General features: G+C 38.6%; 2 protein-coding genes across 2 annotated transcripts; one reads left to right on the forward strand and one right to left on the reverse strand.

The window, feature by feature from the left end:
* Positions 1-6774: 6774 nt before the first annotated feature.
* On the forward strand, positions 6775-8917 carry LOC139935037 (snaclec purpureotin subunit alpha-like). The gene has a single exon (XM_071929487.1). The coding sequence runs from the start codon at positions 6831-6833 to the stop codon at positions 7365-7367; it is 537 nt and encodes a 178-aa protein (XP_071785588.1). The 5' UTR covers positions 6775-6830; the 3' UTR covers positions 7368-8917.
* Positions 8918-13338: 4421 nt separating this feature from the next.
* Positions 13339-19918, reverse strand: LOC139934797 (uncharacterized). Its single transcript, XM_071929201.1, has 7 exons — positions 19794-19918; positions 18286-18396; positions 16767-16850; positions 16129-16374; positions 15405-15503; positions 14921-15013; positions 13339-13595 (listed from the first exon to the last, which is right to left on the reverse strand). The coding sequence occupies exons 3-7, from the start codon at positions 16843-16845 to the stop codon at positions 13339-13341; spliced, it is 774 nt and encodes a 257-aa protein (XP_071785302.1). The 5' UTR covers positions 16846-16850; positions 18286-18396; positions 19794-19918.
* Positions 19919-20269: the final 351 nt, after the last annotated feature.

Here is a 20269-nt window from a genome sequence, read left to right on the forward strand (position 1 = left end):
GTATCATTTACATGGAAAACTGGTTCTTTGAAATTCCTATCCAAACATTGGATTTCAGACACGCGAGGGCAAAACTTATTGTTTTATTGAATTCTCAAAATCTTTAGCATTTCTGATTAATTCTGAAGAAATTTAATTTGTTCATTTTTTGTTCACCTGAACATACTTTAAGCACGGTAGCATTTTATATAGTTATAGTAATTAACAAGTTTTTTATCTTATGCATTTAAAGGAACACGTTGCCTTGGATCGGACGAGTTGGTCGATAAAACGCGTTTTTAACCGTGTGTTATAAAATGCATATGGTTGGAAAGACATTTTAAAGGTAGAATACAATGGTCCACACATATTTGGCTCGAAGTTGCGTGGTTTTCCTTTTACTGAGCGAACTAACATGGTCGGCCATTTATGGGAGTCAAAAAATTTGACTCCCATAAATGGCCGACTGTGTTAGTCGACGAGGTAAAAGAAAACCGTGCAAATTCGAGGCGTAATTGTGTGAATCATTGTATTCTACTTTTACAACATCTTTCTACTCACATGCGTTTATATTAACAAACGGTTGAAAACGCTTTTAAAAGACCAACTCGACCGATCCAAGGCAACGTGTTCCTGTACTATACAACATACTTTTTTGTATATTCAACATATTTATATCATGTTGTTTTTCCTTAGGAAAACAATTGTTGCTGCAAGAACGATCTTTGAAAAAAATCATGGCACTTTTTAAAAATTTGTTAGCAGTTTTTGTTATTTAAAAACCCTTGAGCAAAACAATTTTAAAACACCAAATTATGTTGTTATCTTGATATCTAAGAAAAATACAAGCACCAAATAATGACAATGCATTTTGGGGAAAGGTTACAAAAGAGATCTATAAACTTGTGGAACAAGTGCAAAAGGGTTTAATTTGTTTATCATTGTTCATAAAATCAAACCAAGATGTTGAAAAGGAAGGGAGTCACTGCTCCTCAAAACAAGCCGAAAGGAAACTGGTGATGTATTTTTTTTTCTCAGTCTCAGCCGAAAAGAAATGAAGCGATTTATTTCTGCATTTCCTTTGTTAAAACGATTCTTTGTTTTCTCGTGAAACCATGTTGAGACTTAAATATCTCGACAAAAATATCAAATTTATTGCCTTAAAGAAAATGGAATTCATTCATATTTAAACATGTTGTTTTAAAGTCCTGTTTTGATAGCAATTTGGGCTGTTAAACATATATATTTTTAGTTTTCTTGCCATCTTTATTTATTTATTTATTTATTTTTTTTTTGAGGGGGACTGTAATTTTGTTTTCATGATAACATTTCTACAAAGATAGATAATTCTTAAAATGATGTGTAATATTGAAAGCTGCTGTAGTTAAAAAATATATATATATAATATAAAACAATAATAGTGATACGTATACTTTTACATCGATGTTTCCGAGTTCTGTAGGGGAGAAAGTCTACATTTAACTCGAGTAAGAGTCGAGCTATACAGGGCATGCCAAGCAAGGCTTCGACTTTGGCACCAGGGGTATGTGGGTGTTTATTCCCGAAGGTATCAGAAAATACTGAGGACCTCCAAGATTAAAACAAATGATCGATCTTTATTTCTAATGCAATATAAGTAAATGTATGCTGATGAGTAACATAGTGGTTTGGTCGTAATAAAACATTAAAACATCCAGAAGCTGTCTCTTCGTTTTTATTAAAAGGCAGTGGACACTATTGGTAATTGTCAAAGACTAGCCTTCACAGTTAGTGTATCTCAAAATATGCATAAAATAACAAACCTGTGAAAATTTGAGCTCAATCGGTCATCGAAGTTGCGAGACAATAATGAAAGAAAACAACATCCTTGTCACACGAAGTCGTGTGCGTTTAGATGTTTGATTTCGAGACCTCAAGTTCTAAACCTGAGGTCTCGAAATCAAATTCGTGGAAAATTACTTCTTTCTCGAAAACTATGGCACTTCAGAGGGAGCCGTTTCTCACAATGTTTTATACCATCAACCTCTCCCCATTACTCGTCACAAAGAAAGTTTTTATGCTAATAAATATTTTGGTTCATTACCAATAGTGTCCACTGCCTTTAAAGGCATTGGACGCTATTGGTAATTACTCAAAATAATTATCATCATAAAACCTTTCTTGATTACAAGTTATGGGGAGAGGTTGAAAGTTAAAACATTGTGAGAAACAGCTCCCTCTGAAGTGACGTAGTTTTTGAGAAAGAATAATTTTCCATGAGTTTGATTTTGAGACCTCAGATTTAGAATTTGAGGTCTCGAAATCAAGCATCTGAAAGCACACAACTTTGTGTGACCATGGTGCGACAAGGGTGTGTTTTTCTTTCAATAATATCTCGCAATTTCGACTACCGATTGAGCTCGAATTTGCGTAGGCTTGTTTTTTATGCAAATGTTGAGATACATCAACGGTGAAGACTAGTTTTTGACAATTACAAACAGTGTACAGTGTCTTTAACAGCGAAGATAGTTACTAAAACCAGCAAACACATCATTAAATGACTATATATGTATTTCTTAGAAGAAAAGAAGGAAAAGAAGACACCTTTTTTTCAAGGGGAATGCTGGGTTGAAGGGGTAATTTCTTGCTTAACAAAGATGATGTGAAGAGGTGAGCAGATACAACAAAGAAGGAAATGCGAATGCTTCTATTACACTCTCAGAACTCCTGGGTCAGAAATGACCCTAATTCAGGGGAGGGGGGCGTGCCCTAACCTATTTCGGAGTCAGGGTGACCCAAGTTATTTCTGAAAAGTGGTTTGGACCTGACTTGTGCTCCAGTTTAACCCATTTTGGGGGTCATTTTGACTCAGATTCTGGATCACACTGACCAAGAATTGGGTCAAGCCAAACGAGACCCAGATACGGGTCAATTATGACCAGTTGTCTTAGAGTGTAACTGCATACTTTGGGAGATATTCTGCTTTCTTTCCGCATGAACAATGGGGGATGGGGGAATACAAACTTCGGCCAAGAAGGTCACGTGGTTCAGTGAAAACATAGGAACCAAAGATGCCAGCGGGTCCCAACCGCAACCCTGGTCGTAGCATTCGCGAATGGACACCAGCCCTCTGAAACCCAAACAATGAAAAACAGCTTGCTGCCATATTAGTCGATGATGTCACCGTCAGCCAATCACCCGTGCAGGAAAACCATTCTGTATAATAAATGATTTTTTCTTCTTGGAAGTTTTTTGGATTAACGGTGGAAATCGCTGTATCGTTACTGGACTAGGTACGATCCGGTCTCGCTTTTAATTTCCAGGTAGAATATGAAATAATCTGTCCATACATACTAATTGGGGACTGTTTTCCACATTCATAACGAGAAAATTTACGGTGTTTTTGTGACTTGTTTTCTCTGTTTTTGAAGCCTTTTTCTACGTACAAATTTCTTTTTTAAATATTTGAGTTGCACCGATTTCTTTTTAAACATAACGACAGATATGCTCTTCGTTTCAATTTACTGGTACATTATTTTGGTTGAGACTTTTCATAAAAGGCTGAAAATGACCGAATTCCAGGAGCCCTTTTGACTAATTAATATTCACACAGAGGTCACGCACAAAAAATGATGCACACTCTGCAGATAAATCACAAAGGAAATTAGTGACCTGCGGGTAGACTGTTCGCAAATAATTGAGGCGAGAAGTATGTGCATCTAAGTGAAAACCAATTATTATAGAATATATAAGCGTTTTTTTTCCGAATATTGATCTACAGGTAGAAGTCGATATATAATGAAGAATTGGAGCAACTGGTGAACAGGGCTGTGTGGTAACCTTGGTGTGGTAAGCAACGTTTAAAGGAACACGTTGCATTGCATCGGACGAGTTGGTCTATAAAAAGCGTTTATAACCGTTTGTTATAAAATGCATATGGTTGGAAAGATGTTTTAAAAGTAGAATACAATGGGGATCCACACATATTTGCCTCGAAATTGCGTGGTTTTCCTTTTACTTTGCTTACTAACGGTCGGCCATTTATGGGAGTCAAAAATTGGACTCCCATAAATGGCCGACCGTGTTAGTCGACGAGGTAAAAGGGTAAACCGTGCAATTCGAGGCGTATTTGTGTGGATCATTGTATTTTACTTTTACAACATCTTTCTAACCATATGCATTTTATAACAAACGGTTACAAACGCTTTTCAAAGACCAACTCGACCGATCCAAGGCAACGTGTTCCTTTAATGGTGCTTAGCTACTTTCGGGGCTTGGAGCAGCTTATATGAAATTTACCCCTGGATTATTTTTCTCTTCCAAAATTCATTGATTTATACTTATACAAAGAACTGATAGAATGTATTCTCATGAAAATCGCCTAACGCAATGTAGTTTTTTGTTGTTTTTTTGTTTTTTTAATGCAAGTCGCCTGACACACAAGGCCTGAAGGCCACTTCAAGGTGTGGGCTACAATTATTTTTTCCAGAGGCCGTTGCCACCTACTCCTAGGGCTGAAACAGGGTTAACCCTTTTACAGTCCATACGGATGTAGGCTTGGGTATCATCAATTCGAAGCCTGACCGGTAGAGCAGAGAGCACTACCTCCCCAATTTTATGTAGCAAGTGTCACGGAAACGAAAGCTACACATTTAAGGAAAATTAAGTCACTTTAAAAGGGAACTGGAGGAATTGTGTTTTGTTTTATTCAAACTTTCAAAACAAACTGTGTGTTTTTAGCGCTGAGCCTCAACGCCATGCCATTTAAAATAAGCTGGCTTACATGTAATAAATATGAAAACATTTATTTTGAAAAACTAAGTAGGCAGATTTAAAAAAAAAAAAGTGTCAATCATGGACAATCTGAAGCACGACCAAATTAACCAGATTGCTTGATATCACTATCACATCAATATGCGACTAACACCGATGGACCGGATGATACCCAAGCCCAAGCCTACATCCGTGGCTGTACAGGAGTAGGTGGCAACGGCCCCTGGAAACAAAGTTGTAGCCCACACCTTAAAGTGACCTTAAAGGTCTTGTGTGTCTGGCGACTTACATTAAAAAGAGAACAACAAAATACTTCAATTATTACTAATGCTGTTCGTTGAGAGTCTTAAGCAATCTCGAAATCATTGCAACTCCTTTGGAGTACGCAGCGCCGGCAACCCATTTTACTCGTACATGATGATAAACTATTATATGTACTATGTGTCTTGCTCAGGGGAACAATATTGATATGATAGGGATTCGAACCCACACTCTAATGACTCAAACACTAGAACGCACATTCTAACACTGTATTATGAAGTAGATACAGTACAATACGTCAAAAAATGAATCGCTTGTGAAATGAAGCTCGAAGGTAGATGGTTTCAAATACTGATTTTTCTTCAACAAGGGATACGAATAACAAACATCTGTTTAATTGTCTACGTAACAGTTCAAGATTTTTATTAGCAAGGAAAAACAACAACAGCTGTTTAGTTTCAAACTCTCCAACGTTGAATGTGTTATCTTAATCATTATCTTTGTCTTTTCTTTCCCTTCACTTTTTTTGTAATCAAGTTCTTCATGGAAAAATCAAATAAGCATTGAAGCTATACTTATAGTTGTTTTCTTTGATAACGATCAGAATGAATTAATGACGTTAAAGCGCACGAGAAAGCAAAACAAAATAACCACATTGGAAATTCATTAAAACTTTCATTAAAGACACTGGACACTATTGGTAAATGTCAAAGACCAGTCTTCTTACTTGATGTACATATGCATAAAGTAACAAACCTGTGAAAATTTGAGCTCGATTGGTCATCGGAGTTGCGAGATAAATATGAAAGAAAAATATACCCTTGTCACACGAAGTTGTGTGCGTTTAGATGGTTGATTTCGAGACCTCAAATTGTAAACTTGAGGTTTCGAAATCAAATTTGTGGAAAATAACTTCTTTCTCGAAAACTACTCCACTTCAGAGGGAGCAGTTTCTCACAATGTTTTATACCATCAACCTCTACCCATTACTCGCTACCAAGTAAGGTTTTATGCTAATAATTATTTTGAGTAATTACCAATAGTGTCCACTGCCTTTAATAACAAATGTCAAACGCTAGTTGAATGTGATTTATTAATATTAAAAGAGAAAAGGGGTGCTTGTTTGTTTTGTCAACTAAACATCAGTCTTTTAAAACAACTTTTTCCCCCATTGTGTTCTTTATTATGTTTTTTTACAAGTCACTTATAAAAAACACTGGTTTAATTTAGTTAAGCGTATAACAAAAGCCGTAGTTGACACAATGCAAATTCACTAACACCTGCGTTCAATATTAGCGTCAAACCTTAGGTATGATTTATTTGTATTATTAAAAATAGAAAAGAGCACCTGTTCTATCATTTGAAGCATTATAAAACAACTTCAGTCTTTGAAAAACTTACATATTTGACCAGTCAGTTATAAAAACACTGGTTTAATGAAGTTATTAAGCGTATAATAAAAAGCTGAAGTTAACACAATTGAAATTCAATCTTGGCTATGATTAATTTACAATAATATTGGGGAAGAGAAAAGAGCACCTGTTTTTGTACATCATTTGAGACATTATAAAACAGTCTTTTGAAAACTTTCTTTTTTCACATGTAATTGATCAAAGTTTGTGTAATGAAGTTATTAGGCGTATAACAAAAGGTGAAATGGACACAATAGAAGTTCATTAAAACATTCATTAATTACAGTTGTCGCCTCAGGGACTGGGACAATCATCGAAAAGCTTTATAAGTCGCAGTTTGTTCTCAGGAAACAGACACGTTCGTCAAAAGCAGAGATATCCACTCGTTCCTTTCTGCATAGAGTTTGAATTCAGTTATAGTCTGCGATGGCATTTTGGAAGGTTTGTTTCCTGATGTGGCAGTTGATCGGTCTTGGAGTGGCCCAATCTGATGGTCCGGTCCCACCGGTTGAGCTCAGGGAGTTCGAAGAGATACGTCGTGCATCATGCCCAACCTCATATGAGGTGTGCGGTAACTTCTGCTATAGAGTATTTACCGATCTGAAAACATGGACCGAAGCCGAAGCCGAATGCATAAAAAATCAAACAGACAACCCAAAGGGACAGGCTCATCTTGTGTCCATTCTGAACCAACAGGAGAACGACTTCGTGGTTGATCTTTGGCGTGCAACTAATCCACCAAAAACAGGTTGTTCCAGGACACCATGGATCGGACTCAGCGATAACGATAGTGATAACATCGGTTTCATTTGGTCTGACGGGAAGCCATTTGGGGACTACGACAATTTGAAATGTCAGCCCAACACAAATCCCAAACAATTGTGTGTGTCTCTCCGTAGAGGCTTTTGGAAAACCAATTCCTGTGAGAGAAAGATGCCCTTTATCTGCAAGGTTCCGCTGTGAATCAGTGACTGAATGCTGCAGCAGCCAAGCTCGACACACCATCATGGTATCCCCGTAATCACTCAGAACTTTCTCAAGATGCTTCCTGAATTATCAAAACATTATTTATTGCTTTTAATAGTCAGCCACTTTAAGGCACAAATTGAGTCATCTTTGGTGTATTTATTTTGGCGAATGTTATTACATAAGCTTGAAAGATTTTAACTGTTGATTGGTTCATTCTTTGTTAATATTTTAAGTATTTGAATACTTTAGTATAGATTCAGATTTGTCACGTATTGAATGTACTTGAACGGCACTGGACACGTTTGGTTTAACTGTCAAAGACCAGTTTTTACATTTGGTGTTTCCTAACATAAAGGCTAACATATCAAATCTTTGAAAACTTTGTCATTATAGTTGCAAGAAAATAATGAAAGAAAAAACACCCTAGTTGCATATACATTTGTGTGCTTTCAGATGCATGAGAAAGGCTTCAGATTTGAATATTCTAATGAGAAACTACTTCTTTCTCAAAAACTATGCAGAGGGAGCCGTTTTTCACAAAGTAATTTTTACTATCAACAGCTCTCCGTTGCATGTTACCAATTTCAGGGAGCTGTTGCCAAAACATTGTGAGAAACGGCTGCCTCTGAAGTAGCGTAGTTTGTGAGACAGAAAGCATTTTTCATTAAAATATTTTATTTGATTTCGAGACCTCACCTAAGGTCTCGAAATCAAGCATCTGAAAGCACACGACTTCGTACGACAAAGGTGTTGTTTCTTCCATTATTCCCTCGCAAATTCAACGACCAATTGAGTTCAAATTTTCACAGGTTTGTTATTTTGTCATCCAACACCGCTCTCACGAGCGCAATTTGGCGAACATGGGATAGACTAGCCTATAGACCTTCGTCAAGGTGCAGCCATCTTGAATGTCTCCCATTGATATCAATATTACCAAACCGAGGCTGGAAGAACAAATAGTCTGGTTCATATCTGCAGATAATGATAAGCATCCATTAATGTTATTCGATACGAGGAGCATGACCAAGATGGAGGCAGCATGATAAAGGTCTTAAGTATGCAAGGGTTGACTTTGCTTTCGCAGCTGAAGTAAAGTGTGAACATATTGCGACATCAGTTTGAAAAGGGTGGGGATAGTAATTCAATACACGAGTATAACAATATGAACCTATTTTATTAATGGAAAAAACAATTTCCAAAAAGAAAAACAAATATGCATTTTCTGTACTATATCTGTCATCAACCATCGTTTACCAGTGCCATTATTAAGCGTCACTTGACCTGTTAATTCATATACATTGAATGTATGTTTTGGGTTTCAGTCATTTTGGCTTTAGCGGCAACCTGTTTTCTTAGGAAAAATGCCTAAAAAGCATTTCTATTTAAACTTGAATTCGCTGTTCAATATTAAGCAGATGATTATTATAAAAGCACATTGTCTATTAATATTTTTTTTTTTTAATGATCACGAGAACACTGGCAGTTGCGGATCGTATAATTAAATTGAGTGCCAATGAACAAAATGATCAATATTTGGGCTCATAAGTTGGTTTGGATGTCATTGTTTTGTCTTTATTTTTGTCTTTGGACTTCAAATCTTATAAACCGCATGGAGATAGACAAACAATGTGTTTTGGGTTTTCTCTATTATTGGGTTTTTAATAAAAACGTTTATTTTTATTTTTAAATATAATTGATTGGACAAAATGTTCGAGTAGAGATCGTCGACGGAAGAGCAAAAGTAAAAAAAGCTTTCATCTAAACATAAAAAGTGACGTCCTTCGACCCCAATCATGGGGCAATTCAGAATATGTTTAAAATAGGCAAGAACAAAAGAATTCTCGAAATTGTTTTGACCCATCCATCCACCCGACCTAAACTTTGATTTTTAAATATTGAATAAACAAAGTTATGCCTCACATAAATCAGATATTCTTTATCAAAGGTATAAAACATCAGACATCATTTTGTTAAAAATGAGAACTAAATTTCAACTTTGAGACAACAGACTTCTTCTGATAGCGCCCTCTTCTGAATCTCCACCGGACAGTCCCTGGGGTGACCGGCGCTCTTTTTATGTGCGCGTGTTAATGGTTGGCTGCATCTCTATTTGAAATTAACATGAGCTATTAAAAGGAGGTTGGTTCAAAAGAGGGCGCTGTCAGGAGGACAGAATCTGCGCAGATTCTCTTGCCACTCCGTCAAGGGGCGGGAACAGACAGTGCGAGTATAAACCAAACATGTTGCTGATGAGCTGCTTCATTGTAGTCTGAACATCTGACCTCACACTTTTGGGCTCCTGAATAAGCGTTCATTTCACACACAGTCGAACACTACATACCAATGGGTGCGTTCGATAAGCTTACCCGGGTCGACCCCGATCTGCCCCAGCCTTTGAATAGCTTTGACGTCATTCCAGGGGTTTATCTGGTGTGGCGCTTCCGCCGTGTTCAGTTTTCCGGGACTCAGTACGGCACTAACAATTGACTACTTTCGCTTGCTGTGCGCAGGCGTCGCATGACGTATTTGGTTATTCGGAAAACTGAACACGGCGGAAAGTTGAAACCGCCACCTGGTCAGCCCCAAGTACCTTGCTTGTGGAGCGGGTCGTTTGGGGCTGGCTCCAGGTGCATGTCGTCACCACGAAAGGGGGTGAGTGATCGTTCGATTAGTTCTTGTCAGAGGCTCACCCGAGTACCTTCCCTGGGTCGATCCCGGTCTGACCCGCCACGTTCGAATAGCTTTGACGTAATTCCAGGGGATCAACCGGGTCAGCCCCAAGTTCCCTGCTTGTGAAACGGGTCACTTGGGGCTGGTCCTAGGTGCATGAAGTCACCACGAGAGGGGGTGAGTGATCGTTCGACTAGCTCTTGTCAGGGGCTCACCCGAGTACCTTCCCTGGGTCGATCCCGGTCTGACCCGCCACGTTCGAATAGCTTTGACGTAATTCCAGGGGATCAACCGGGTCAGCCCCAAGTTCCCTGCTTGTGAAACGGGTCACTTGGGGCTGGTCCTAGGTGCATGAAGTCACCACGAGAGGGGGTGAGTGATCGTTCGACTAGCTCTTGTCAGGGGCTCACCCGAGTAGCTCCCCTGGGTCGACCCCGGTCTGCCCCCGACACGTTCGAATAGCTTTGACGTCATTCCGGGGGATCACCCGGGTAAGCCCCAAGTTCCCTGCTTGAGGAACGGATCACTTGGGGCTGGCCCTAGGTGCATGACGTCACCACGAGAGGATGAGTGATCGCTCGATAAGCTCTTGGCAGGGGCTCACCCGAATGAGCACCGCGGGGTCGACACAGGGAAGCTACCATACGCAACCCTATAAGTTACACGCGGGAACTGTAGTGCGCATAATACACACGTGGACGTAAGCAAGCTTTCCATTAATGTGTTTTGATTGGTCCAAGATTATGTTTGTCAGCTTCACCCACATCATCTCGGACCAATCAAAACACAGATAAGTAAAGCTTACGTCACTTCATACAGTCGCCGTTTCTAGTAAAACTAAGACATATCATGTGACGCGCTTTAAACCAATGAAAATGCAGAATATTTGTTTTATCAATATGTCCATGAGGTTGCTTGAGTGATTGTAAATAACACGTCGCCACTGCATGTTTATCGATTTCAAAATCGTATACCTCAAGGTTATGGCGGTTGCTGATCAAACACCAAGCATTCAGATTGAATTCAAAGTTGTTTAATTTAAATTTCACACCAAATTTACCAAGATGTGTTTTTGTACCCTTTTATAAAACTTCATGTGGTATTCTAATCACCAACTTCCCCATTCCCCTACAAGCTAAAAGCCACATTAGATTCTTAAACTACATGACATGTTACACGTGCTTTTGGCGTATTTTTATTAGGATGTTGGCACCCCCTCTTGTGGCCCATTTACTTCATTGGTTATCTGATTGAGTGTGGTTCAAACCGTTGGCTGCACTTTTTCATTGTTCCCCGCGAAGGCCCACACAATTGCAACCCAACGATAAAGTACCAGCGACATGTATGGGGCACTAACACGGACACACACATTCATATCCATGGTAACACAATACCACTCATTGATTTAACCATGACATAGGGAATTTTGGCGAAAGCCGAAAAAGCCGATGATTTATTTTTCATAGTTGATTGTTACCATTCTTTTTGTCATGCCTAGTCAAACAACGTTCCACTTTACCTGAATGGACCATCTCAATGGCATTCACAAATGTTTGGGTTTCAGAGGGCTGGTGTCCATTCGCGAATGCTGCGACCAGGGTTGCGGTTGGTACCCGCTGCCATCTTTGGTTCCTCTGTTTTCACTGAACCACTGACCTTCTTGGCCGAAGTTTGTATTTCCCCATCCCCCATTGGTCATGCGGAAAGAAAGTAGTAGATCTCCCAAAGTATGCAGTTACACTCTAAGACAACTGGTCATAATTGACCCGTATCTGGGTCTCGTTTGGCTTGACCCAATTCTGGGTCAGTGTGCAATTCTGCCATTTGAGTACTCCTACATAGTATCGTTTGTAAATTCGTAAATACAAAAGAACAATATCTTCATCTGTTGAAGTAATAAACACTCTCATGATGTCCTACATAATTAAAGCCTTTGGACACTTTTGGTAAACAATATTGTCCAAAGGTCCACACTTCGTATTTAAAACAACAAACCTGTGAAAATTTAGGCTCAATCGGTCACCGGAGTCGGGAGAAAATAACGGGAAAACCCACCCTTGTTTCTGCACGTTTCGCCGTGTCATGACATGTGTTTAAAACAAATCCGTAATTGTCGATATCGAGAGTTGATAATTGTTTAATTGTTTTCTCAAAAATTAAAGCATTTCATGGAATATTATTTCAATAAAAGTGTTTTACCATTACCTTTTGTAAACCCTGTTAGTTATTTGTAAATCTGTAAATCTGTGAACTTTTATATTTTTTGTATGTTCCGAAAGTGTCCAATGGCTTCGAACAAGGTTATCAAAACTGTATTTGGATGTTTCTGTTTGCAAAAGTGTCTTAAGTAGGCCTACCTAATCAGTAAACGTATGCCTTTTAACCCTAATCTAAGTACGATTATTCACAGATTAATAATAATAATAACTTTCGATTTATATAGCGCCTAATAATTAACACTTAATTCTCTAAGCGCTTTACAAAGAAGTACACTATAAATCAACAACAACATAAATATATATATATAACAAATAATACCACTACAAGCATAACGATACAACAATACAAGAACGTAAACTATTGTAAGAAAAGGTGTTCACTTCTTTTGATAAAACTCCGGTCATGTAATAAAGAAAAGTCTTAAAATACAGTTTCCAATGTTTAGATAAGTCATAGTATACATTGTTTTCTTTATGGACGATACCCAATTCTACATCCATATGGACTGTAAATGGGGTTAACCCCTTTTCAGTCCCATGAGTAGATGGCAACTGCCACTGGAAAACAAAAACTAGCTGGTTTGTAGCCCACATTTTGAAGTGGCATTCAGGCCTTGTGTTTCTGGCGACTTGCATACAAAACAAAAACCGTCGGTATATATTAATAACACTGACAGGGTGCAGCGACATAAACGGATGTGAACTCGTCTTACCTTTTTATTCTAGGCCAGCATTTTGAGCAAACAACAATAACAATTTTAATTAGCGAAAATTCACATAATCTCTTGCACCAGCATGTTAATCCGAACGTCCCTGGTTCAAATCCCACTCTATATAGTCAGATTGTCTTTAAGATTGTTTTAAGCAATAAAGTTCCATTTGAAAAGTCAAAGTCAAGCCAAACATGTATATAGCGCCGTCTATAGAGAACACTAATCCAAGACGCTGGAGAGGCAAAATCAAATCAAGTTGAACAAGGAGTGCCTATATTTAAAGTAGTTTTTGGAAACAAAAAGGTCTTCAGTTGCAATTTAAATGTGTCTAAGGATGAAACTGCGCGAATGCCTAATGGTAGACTAATTTCCAGCGGGCAAGGGGCATTGTGGTGTTGAGTGTTCTTCAATAGTCACCTCAGCAATGCTTAGAACTGAGCCGTCCATCAGGTCCATCTCCAAGGTGACGTACCTAGCTTTTAATGGCGGATCACATACAAAATATATCATCGCTCCATCGTAGACTTGCTCTGCAGTTACTATCGAGCCACATTGCTGGTTATGCGTGTTGTAGCGTGAACTGATTCCAACACGTGACACGACGTCACTCGAGCGATTCCCTGAACAGAGGGATGGTGAAACGGTAAAATAAGTGCATTGGAACAAAGTAATTTAGCTTGTAAGCCTATCTTGTAATGTCTAGCGATAGGTATATATTGGACATGCTATGATTAACAACAATAATGATAGTAACCAACATCTGTTAGACGCTTAAAGACACTGGACACTATTGGTAATTGTCAAATCCAGTCTGCTCACTTGGTGTATCTCAACATAATTTTATACATAAATGAACAAACCTGTGAAAATTTGAGCTCAATCGGTCATCGAACTTGCGAGATAATAATGCAAGAAAAAAAACCTTGTCACACGAAGTTGTGTGTGTTTAGATGGTTGATTTCGAGACCTCAAGTTCTAAATCTGAGGTCTCGAAATCAAGTTCGTGGAAAATTACTTCTTTCTCGAATACCATGGCACTTCAGAGTGAGCCGTTTCTCACAATGTTATATACCATCAACATCTCCCCATTACTCGTTACCAAGAAAGGTTTTATGCTAAAAATTATTTTTAGTAATTACCAATAGTGTTCACTGCCTTTAACACGGTGCTGCGGCGCAAAAAGCTGCCAATCCAGCCAGAAAATCGGGGCGTACCCCTTCTCTTTTTGAAAAGTGCACTTGACTTTTTTTACGTGCGTAGTACAACACACGGGACCAACAGCTTTACGTCCCATCCGAAGGGCGAAGTACCATGCTAAGTGTCCTGCTTAAAAGGAAGGTACACGTTTGGTATTTACTCAAAACAAATCTTAACTTAAAAACTGACTTGGTAACGAGCATTGGAGAGCTGTTGATAATATAAAAAACATTGTGAGAAACGGCTCCCTCTGAAGTAGCATAGATTTTGAAATAGAGGTGATTTCTCACTAAAATAGTAAAAGACTTCTCGCTAGAAGTCTTTTATTCCTATTTGAAAGCACACAAATTCATCCAACAAGGGTGTTTTTACTTTCATAACTTTCTCCCAACTCCGATGACCAATTGAGCTCAAATTTTCACAGGCTTGTTATTTTATGCATATGTTGAGATACACCAATTAGTCTTTGACAATTACCAATACCTTGCCTTTAAGAACACAGGTGTCACGACTGGAATTCGAACCAACACCCTTCTGATCATAAACACCAGATCTGGACACGCTATAATGGTTGAACATTGAACACAATATGTGACACCTTCTGATCCTTAGATCACTTTGGCAACTTTGAATTTCCCTTGAAATCTTTCTTACAGGAAATGGTTGTGTCTCTTTGGAGAAAACTGCAAATATTTTAAACGAGAACATTTCTTAGTGAATGACAAATTTGATCTACTTGAAACCTTACCAAATGCTCCAAGCTCTATGCTGATACGTCCCAAACAGTGTGTGTCAGTCAAATCCACTTGCCACCATAGCTGGAGATCACCGCCCAAAGTGTCTATCGATTTATGAAAAGGAAATATTTCGATAGAATGAAGCTCAGATGCAAAATGTTCAGACACATGTCATAAAGATATTATGTTTGTGCCGTCTTGTAGCGTACTGCAATTCAACAACCAGCATGTTTAAAGAGTTCCTTCAAAATTAACCCTGATTCCAAGTCCTGTTAAGCATGACCCTAATCCGGGTCACATTATAACCATAATGAAGTGGTTCAAACTGACACAGAAGCTGATGAAGAAAGAAAACACCCATTATTTAGTCAGTTTCCGAGTCAAGTTGACCCGGAAATGGGTCATGGTCAGTGGGACTTAAGTACGGATCAAGTCTGACACAGGAGTGGTTAGATTGTACCGAGTATTTGCGATAAGCTCTCCTGGCTTGCTTACCAGTCAAAGAAAACGTATTTCTGTCGCCGTCTATAGCGTTGACTGCTGGGTACGTCGTTTGGGCGCTCTGTGTTGCAGATTTTCCCAAGACAGGAACATCTATTAGTGAGGAGGATTGTATGAAACACAGGTTAAAAGACACAGAACATTGTTTCAACTTAATTGTAATAATCAACACACATTGGACACCGCCTAAAATATAGACTTGACTCAAGTCCCATTCGCGTGCCAGTCTCAGAAAACTATTGCTTTGTGACGTTCTGCATCAACCTAATCCGCACGCAGGACCACCCTGCCCCTTACCCGGGACCACAAGGCTGCAATTTTGACGGCGGCGTGTATAGGGATCACCAGCACGAGAACGGGACTTGAAACAAATGAAGGTACTGCTTTAGTTTAGGATCGTAATTAACTACTACCGTGGAGTCAGTTCTTGAATTGTTCTCAACGTCTCGACTAGCTTGCTCTAGTCATCGTCAGGAGATTGTCTTTAAGTAGCTTTAAACTATACTACCGCGAGGTAGATTTTTTTTATTGCTAAGAAGTCTCACGAACTCAGAAATTAAACTCCGCGATGTATAAACTAAAGCAAGACAAGTTCTCAAGAGAATAACCGTAGGCATATACCAATAAAGTTGAAACAAACATGTGTTACCGCCAACCATATAATAATTGAATTTGTATTCCTTAAATAACAACAACGTATTTGTAAGAATTATTCGACCTTGGTAACTTGAACATTCCAAATAGCTAAGCTCTTCCACTGCTACCTCGGCCACAGCGACAACATTCAGACCGGGATTGGGTAGATCTATGCTGATATATCTCGCCCTCACCGGTGGGTCACATCTGAAGGCCACGACTCTCCTTTCTGCGCACTGTGCCTTGGTGACTTGCGAGCCGCACTCTTGGTTTTCAGTGAAGTTAGAATTTAAACCAGCTCGTACATCAGCCCTGATGGTATCATATCCTATTTTCAGTGGACAGGGGAATAAATTATCGAATAAACAAATGAATCGAAAATGAGTTTTAAACCCCTCCCCCCCTCAAAAAAAAAAAAAAAAAAAAAAAAAACCCTGAACTTCTCTGCCTTTGATTTGAATTTGTTTGTGATTTCAATACTGTGGAAAAACAGTAAATAACCATTCCAATAATTTCATTGGCGCGCGTTCACATTCACGCATTTCCCCTAAATTCAATCAAACAACGGTTTCTTTTTAGCTATAAATTAATTAAATTTCGTTTTCGTGCAAACATTTTTTTTTTCTTTTTTTTTTTCATTCAGAATCGTTTACATCATTCTGTTTCATTTCAAGGCAAACAAATAAAAAATGGCGGATAATATTATAATTATTTACATACCTATTCTGAGTGACACATCAATGAACCCCAAACAGTGTTCGTCCACCATGTCCATTACCCACCATGGATGCGGGTCCATATAACCTAAAATATACATTAACTTTGTTATAGATCATGGTGAAAATGTCAAACTACAATGCAGGGTTTCAGTTTCTGTCGGTTTCATACACAACTACCTAAAGCCCGAACCCATCACCTCCTGACCTTGCATATTATGACGTCAGAAGCCCAGACAGCGCCCTCATTGAGGTAAATGAAGACATATGGATGATCCCCTGTCTTTTTAACTGCAAGGCATAAAGACATGCACTTGTCTGTACATGTACGCGACCAATGATTTTTAAAGGCAGTGGACACTATTGGTAATTACTCAAAATAATTATTAGCATAAAACCTTTCTTGGTGACGAGTAATGGGGAGCGGTTGATGGTATAACAAATTGTGAGAAACGGCTCCCTCTGAAGTGGAGTAGTTTTCGAGAAAGAAGTAATTTTCCACGAATTTGATTTGAGACCTCAGATTTAGAACTTTAGGTCTCGAAATCAACCATCTAAACGCACATAACTTCGTGTGACAAGGGTGTTTTTTTCGATGACCGATTGAGCTCAAATTTTCATAGGTTTGTAATTTTATGTATATGTTGAGATACACCAACTGCGAAGGCTAGTCTTTGACAATTACCAATAGTGTCCACTGCCTTTAAACTTTAAAGTGAATTCAGCTTACAGTGCTGGGGTTGTAATTGGTCTGTTCCGAAGTGACGTGGTTTGATATCAACCAGCAGTTAGCTGTACTAACGATCGTCTGCTGCTGCGTGTGTGTATAATTTGGTGTTAGGCCCCATGTAATGTTTTACTTACAGTGTTATGCATGTCCAGGGCATCACACTATGGGCAATTGCTCAAAATAAATGTTAGCATAAAAACTTACTAGATAACGAGCAACGAAGAGCTGTCGATATTATAAAACATTGCGAGAAACAGCTCCCTCTGAAGTAACGTAATTGTTGAGAAAGAAGTATATTTCCACTAACATTATTTGAATTGAATAAGAGACCTCAGCTGAGCTCTCGAATTCAAGGCATCAGAAAGCACACAACTTGTGCGACAAGGGTGTTTTTTCTTTCATTATTCTCTTGCAATTTTGATGGCCGATCGAGTCTAAATGTTCACAGGGTTGTTATTGTTCGCATATGTTGAGATCCACCAAGTTAGGAGACTGGAGTGGATTTCACAAAGGTAGTCCTAACGTAGGACTAGCCCTATAGGCAATGCTAAGAGATAGGACCAGTCCTAAGTTAGGATGAGTACTGGTCCTAACTTAGGACTGGTCCTATCTCTTAGCATTGCCTAGGACTAGTCCTAAGTTAGGACTACCTTTGTGAAATCCACTGGTCTTTGTTTGATATCTAAGGTGTATAGTGCGTTTTTAAAAATACCTTGACATAAACATAAGATGAGATAACCAAGTTACCCCCCCCTCTCTCTATATATATATACCTATGGCTTTATAGTCTTACCAGTGTGAATGAATGTGTGTACATTTCCATCTATAGCTGCCGTCGCACGATGTGGAACACTAAAATTTGAACTCTGAGATACATCTTTCAACAATAGTGGAATCGCTTCAACTGAAAGGAATAGAAGAACGAAATTAATAATTAAAATGACAAAATTCAGAACAAAATATTAATATAATTATTTTGGTTTTACCCATATACCCCGATGTGTGTTTAAGAGCACCTTATACTCAGTACTAAATTTCTGAAAAAATAATGTTGAGAACAATATTGTCATACCTAAGAGAGACGTTGCTGTAGGATCAATAAAGGTGCTCCTTGGTGAAAAAAACAACAACACATTGTCTATATAATCATCATAATTTTTATTATATTAAAACTAAATAATTTCTTTATTTTTCTTTCAGTTTTTGCTTGATTAAACAAACAATAAGATGTTACGTAGCATTAAGTATTAAAAGGTGCTGACCTCGATAAAACTCAACATAATATGCCTAATTCGGCAAAGTCCCTAAATTCTTAGTAATTGCAAAAACTACAAATATTCGTCCTTCAAGATATTTTTGTTTCAAAATATTTACGTAGACTAGATATTTGCGGTTTGTGCCCGATATTACAAATACCTATACGAACATGCTAACGTAATTATTAAACACGATTTTGTGAACAGATCGTGAATGATGTTCGATGTTTTCATGGAGACGTCCTGAAGCCACTACTGTTCCGTTCTCTTTGCACAGGGCCCGATTTCATAAAGCTGCTCAAGCACAAACGTTTGTTAAGCAAGTAAATTCTTGCTAAGTAATATCAGATTACAGTCAAGACTCCACTTATTATGCTAAGTAACAGCAGCTAAATACCAGTAATGGCATGACATTTTGGCCAGTAACATTTGTAAAATAAGCAAGCTATTTTCGTGCTAAAGCAAATTGTGTGCTTGAGCAGCTGGCTCAATGGCTCTGCTTACCGTAAGCAAAGAATCGTTGTTTGCGAGAGCAGGAAAATGGTTGGCGGGAATTGGGGTTTGTGCGCGCGCGTAATCAACCTTACCCTAGGTATTCTACGTTTACACAGCTTAGCGCAGAAATTCCATTCAAGTCTTCTCACTTGATGTATCTCAACACATGCATAAAATAACCAACCTGTGAGAATTTTAGCTTCATTGGTGGTCGAAGCTATGAAATAATAATGAGAGAAAAAAAAAACATTGCGTGCTCTCAGCTGCTTGATTTCGAGACCTTAAAATCTAACTTTGATGTCTCGAAATCAAATTCGTGGAAAATTACTTCTTTCTCGAAAACTACGTTACTTCAGAGGGAGCCGTTTCTCACATGGTTTTATACTATCAACCTCTCCCCATCACTCGTTACCAAGTAAGGTTTTATGCTAATAATTATTTGAGTAACTACCAATAGTGTCCAGTGTCTAGCAGGTAACGGTGATCGTAAGCACAAAATTCGGTTGTAAGCAGAGCCATGAAATTTGGCTATGGGGTTAGTGTATTTTACCTTGATGCACCACACACTCCGTACTGGATACTCTATACTCTTCGACTGTGATTTCAGCAATCTCCAAGTATTCATTCGTAGTGTTAGGGTTCGTAGAATCTTTATACAGATGAACATACGACGCCCTAAACGGTGGATCACAACGGAATTGAACCACCCCATTGATGACTAGCTGATCTGAAGCTGGTGACCCGCACTGCTGGTTACCTGTGTAGTTAGAGCTTAACCCAGCACGCGCCACCACACCAACAAAACGACGATCTGTTACAAACAATGATAGCCGTCGTTGAAAATTAAACAAAATACAGTGATATAAGTGTGTTTTAGGTCAATATTTCAAATTAAAATATTAGATGATGAGGATGTTTTTACTCACACGTTGTTAAAAACTGCACATTCACGACCGCACTACCCGACCACCCGTACCACACCTTGGATATATATAAGCAGCCAGTTTATAGGTAGGCCACTTTATA

Source organism: Asterias amurensis, chromosome 3, assembly GCF_032118995.1.
Source record: "Asterias amurensis chromosome 3, ASM3211899v1".
NCBI classification, from domain to species: Eukaryota; Metazoa; Echinodermata; class Asteroidea; order Forcipulatida; family Asteriidae; genus Asterias; species Asterias amurensis.